Source organism: Zeus faber (genome assembly GCF_960531495.2).
Source record: "Zeus faber genome assembly, chromosome: 15".
NCBI classification, from domain to species: domain Eukaryota; kingdom Metazoa; phylum Chordata; class Actinopteri; order Zeiformes; family Zeidae; genus Zeus; species Zeus faber.
The window spans coordinates 22752946-22757201 of NC_137194.1; the positions used below are offsets into that span (position 1 = coordinate 22752946).

General features: G+C 49.6%; 1 protein-coding gene across 1 annotated transcript in view; it reads right to left on the minus strand.

Moving 5' to 3' along the window:
* The window catches only part of zbtb46 (zinc finger and BTB domain containing 46), a gene marked incomplete at its 3' end in the record, with an annotated part of 37099 nt that extends 33892 nt beyond the window's left edge, over window positions 1–3207 (minus strand). Inside the window, exons 1-2 of the mRNA XM_080015498.1 lie at window positions 2999–3207; window positions 1915–2806 (exon numbers count right to left, since the gene is read on the minus strand). Of these exons, the coding sequence (XP_079871624.1) occupies window positions 1915–2806; window positions 2999–3184 (1078 nt within the window). The 5' untranslated portion in view covers window positions 3185–3207. The remainder of the gene's footprint in view (window positions 1–1914; window positions 2807–2998) is intronic.
* Window positions 3208–4256: the final 1049 nt, after the last annotated feature.

The following is a 4256-nucleotide window of genomic DNA, read 5'->3' on the forward strand; positions in this document are numbered from 1 at the left end:
CGGGCTGCCAAAAAAAGTCCAGCCCCAGTTCCATTACGGTGCATACGGAGAAACAGTAGCACATACTCTGTGTGTGTGTGTGTGTGTGTGTGTGTGTGTGTGTGTGTGTGTGTGTGTGTGTGTGTGTGTGTGTGTTTGTCGGTGTGCGTACGTGCGTGTGTGTTTGAGAGAGAGAGAGAGAGACAGAGAGCGAGAAAGAGAGAGAGTGTAGAGAGACAGTAACTTGAAGAGGCAGTTTCGACGTGGGCTCTGTAATACTGTGTGTGTGCAGGTCATGAAATCCACGACTTAGGACACTTCGGAATTAAGTCGACAAACTCCTATATAAGCTTTTGCGGATCTTTCTGCCCTTCCCCATCTCTCTCGCGCTCTCTCTCTCTCTCTCTCTTTTTCCTTCTCTTCCCCTCTCTCTCCTTCTCTCTCTCCTTCTCTCTCTCCCTTGCTCTCTCTCTCTCTCTCTGTCTCTCTCTCTCTGTCTCTCTCTGTCTCTCTCTCTCTCTCTCTCTCTCTCTCTCTCTCTCTCGTCTCTTCTCCCCCCCTCACTTGCCCTTTCCGAGGCCCTTCCCTAAACCCCAGAGAGGGGGAGGCAGAGGGGGAGGAGTCTGCGGCGGTGAGGACGCGCTGGTAATCCGCGCAGTGACCCAGGTCAATTCAATTATCCTGTTTTCTTTAGCTGCGCGACGCGTGTGCCCATTTCACAGCCAACTCCCTTAATGCGCCCAGGATTAGCTTCTCTTACTTTTAATGATCTACCTATCGACGCCTTGGGCCCCAAAGCACACACACACACACACACACACACACACACACACACACACACACACACACACACACACATGCACGCACGCACGCACGCATGCACACACACACACACACACACACACACACACACACACACATAGAAAGACAGATACCCACACACACACACACACACACACAAAAACAAACACACACACACACACACACACACACACACACACACACACACACACACACACACACACACACACACACACATACAGGAGTCTTTCAGTTTTGTGTTCAGGAATTCACTTAACTCTCCTGTAAGTCTGTGGATCAAGGGACGCTTTCTCAAAATAAAGTGTGAGTAAGTGGGTGTTCATGTGTGTGTGTGTGTGTGTGTGTGTGTGTGTGTGTGTGTGTGTGTGTGTGTGTGTGTGTGTGGTGTGTGTGTGTGTGTGTGTGTGTGTGTGTGTGTGTGTGTGTGTGTGTGTGTGTGTGTGTGTGTGTGTGTGTGTGTGTGTGTGTGTGTGCATATCTGGATGTTAAGATGTGGAGAGGAGTTTACCCCTGGGTTCACCTCACACCTCCAAGATTTGAGATAATCACATTAGGACTAACAGGTACCTGTGGAAAGCAAACTAATCTGGCACAGCCAAGGAAGCAGGTCATTTGATTCAACTGAGCAGGAATGGACCGGAATACCAGACTGATGCTCTTCACGATATCAAACACACTTATGTGTATTCCTATTAGCTTGCAAGCTTGATTTTCTGTGGAAACACCATTGCACAAGCCATCCCAGCAGCTCAAACTAGCTAGACACAAATTGTCCTCAGCATTACCTCACCTAACGTAATTATCTCACCGTGCATTGCCCAATTACATAACTAACTAAGTAGATTTGCAAACTGCGGATTCAATTCATTGAATCCCTGCTCAAGCTATTTTCAGGAAAACCACAAGGACCTACATACCTCAATCCTATCTACACTCAAGGAAATTATTCTCCGGACCACAGCTCAGTCCTGTTCTTGTATTTTTCTTTTCATCTCATCTGGTCTCAAGTCAACTCCACTTATCGTATTTGTAGCAACACAGAGCACTACTCTCTTGCTACTTAACTGTGAAGGGAAGTGACATAGAGATGGAGGCCAGAAGCCAGGTTCCTACCTGAGATGTCCTGTCCGTTGTAGCTCCACCCGCCCACCGCCAACATGGAGGGCAGTGGAGATCCAGGCCTGCTGTCCCGCTCCCGGTCCCTGTTCCCCTCGGCCTGCTGGGTAATATGTCTGACTGTGTCCTTGTTCTTCCTGTTCTTCCTGCGGCCTGAGCTTGAGGGCGGCCAAGGCCCCTCTCCTCCGCCTCCTCTCCCTGAAACTCCACCGACCCCCTGCTCCCCCTGGCCCTGGGCAGCTCCCCCCGGAGCGTCCCTTGGGTGCGAGGACGAGGCGGGGGACACCTGCTCCTCTTTGACAATGACAGGCTTGTAGTCGTGTGGCCAGGCGGGCTGCGAGTCATGGCAGCCGTCCTCCTGGCTCTCATGGCTCTTGGGTGGCTCCTGGTCCTCCTTGCCGTAGGTGCTGCTCCCCTCGTGGCAGCTGGCAATAGCCGAGTCGCCGGAGGAGTTGGCCGGGCTGGTGCGTCGGCCCAGCCACGGGGACGTGCTGCGACCGGACATGATGGAGGCCAGGGCTTCGGACGCCACGCCAACGATCCCACCGCCTCCGGCCCCTCCTCCTACGATCCCCACCCCTCCGCCGCCTCCTCCCCCGCCCCCGATGCTGGCGGCAGCCACAGCTCCCATCTCGAAGTCGGCCAGTTCGTCGGCCATCTCGGAGCGGATGCTGATGTCCAGGGCGGCCTTGATGAAGCCGTGGCAGGCCTGGACAATGTCCGTCATCTGCAGGTAGCTGGCGGCCGACATCACCTCTATCACGTTCTTGCTGGTGAGAGCGAGGTGTGCAGAGTACATGAAGTCCAGTATCGCCTTGAAGCCGGTAGCCGTGACGATGTCCAGATGAGTGACAGTGGTCTGGTGGTGAGGCTCTGCTCCTTTCTTAACCTGCGGGACCAGAATAAATTCCACTCAAATCAATGTTTCAAAGCCCATATTTATCCATGCCCCTGCCGCATATATTTAATCTACGATATAAATAGATCAAAATAGCTCTTTTCGGAACACAACTTTGATCAACCGAACAAGGCGAGACTCAGAAGTGAAAGAAGCCATTTGGCAGATTTCCTTGACAGGTACCTGGCAGTACAGCGTCTTGAAGTAGCGTGAGGAGCCCAGGAGCACATTCTTGTGGGCTTTAAATATTTTCCCGTCGACAATGACGCAAGCGTCGCAAAGGATGCCGTGTTGCCGCTGCTCGTTGAGCTCCCTGAGGAGCTGGCGGTAGTGAGAGGAGATCTCCATGTCCTCCTTCCGGTTGTTCATCTGTGTAGCTGAGCGATAGCCTCTCCTCCAAACTGTCTGGAGGAAAAAAGAAAGAGGTACACCAACAAAGTTTAAAGCATATATCAGTCGCCATATTGTCACGTGGTTCTACGTCAGATGATGTTTTTTTAACTTGTCCGTACCGATTCTGTGTCTAAAACTTGAACCGTGGGCTAGCACAGAGTACAGACCTTTAGTTCAACCTTAGACCTCAGACCTTTAGTTTGGGATGCTAAGGCCATCATGATGGACAAATGAAGTATTTCTCCCATTCAAGATGACAAATATGTTTCGGTGTTTCAAAAACATCAATCCGATATTTTAGGGAATAGGGATATCCTCTGATATGAAGGTACAGGTGCGTCACGATTCTCCATCCATCCTACACCTTGAAAACTGCCCTAAAAAGGAGCAGGAATTCCTATGCAGAGACAAGTATATATGTAATCGCCATGGCGGCACATTTTTTCACTGACATTGATGACTTCTCCTACAAAGGGTGTGGAACACCCCCCAAAACTGTCAAAGCTAACTCACTTGTTCACTATACTTCCGATATGAACCTGGATTTGAGGTTAGGCTGCCCATAGAGTGAGAGAGATGCCAAGGCAGTGCTAAGCTGGTTCCCAGTTGCCATTCCGTTGTTCTCAACACAAATAGCTTTTCCCAATCAAGGAAGATCATTCATGGCAATTCCAAAACTTTATTTTGGCGATTAAAAAAAATGTCCGACAACCCTAATACAATTATTTCCAGACGAGATAAAAACACAAGTCAAAAAATTTAGAACACCTCCATTTTTCCAGTTTTTATTTAAATGTATGCAGTTTAGTGTTTCAATCTACTCTAGAATTAAAGTATAGAACAAATAAACAATTGGAAATGAATCATGGACTTGTTTCTGACTCATATTTTTGACTCATCAAAGTACAGTAGCCACCTTTTGCAGATATAACAGTTGAATAGGGGAGGGTAGCTCAGGAGGTAGAGCTGGTCGTCTAGTAATCGAAAGGTTGCTGCTTGGATCCCAGGCTCCTCCTGCTAGCATGCTGTAGTGTCCTTGAGCAAGACA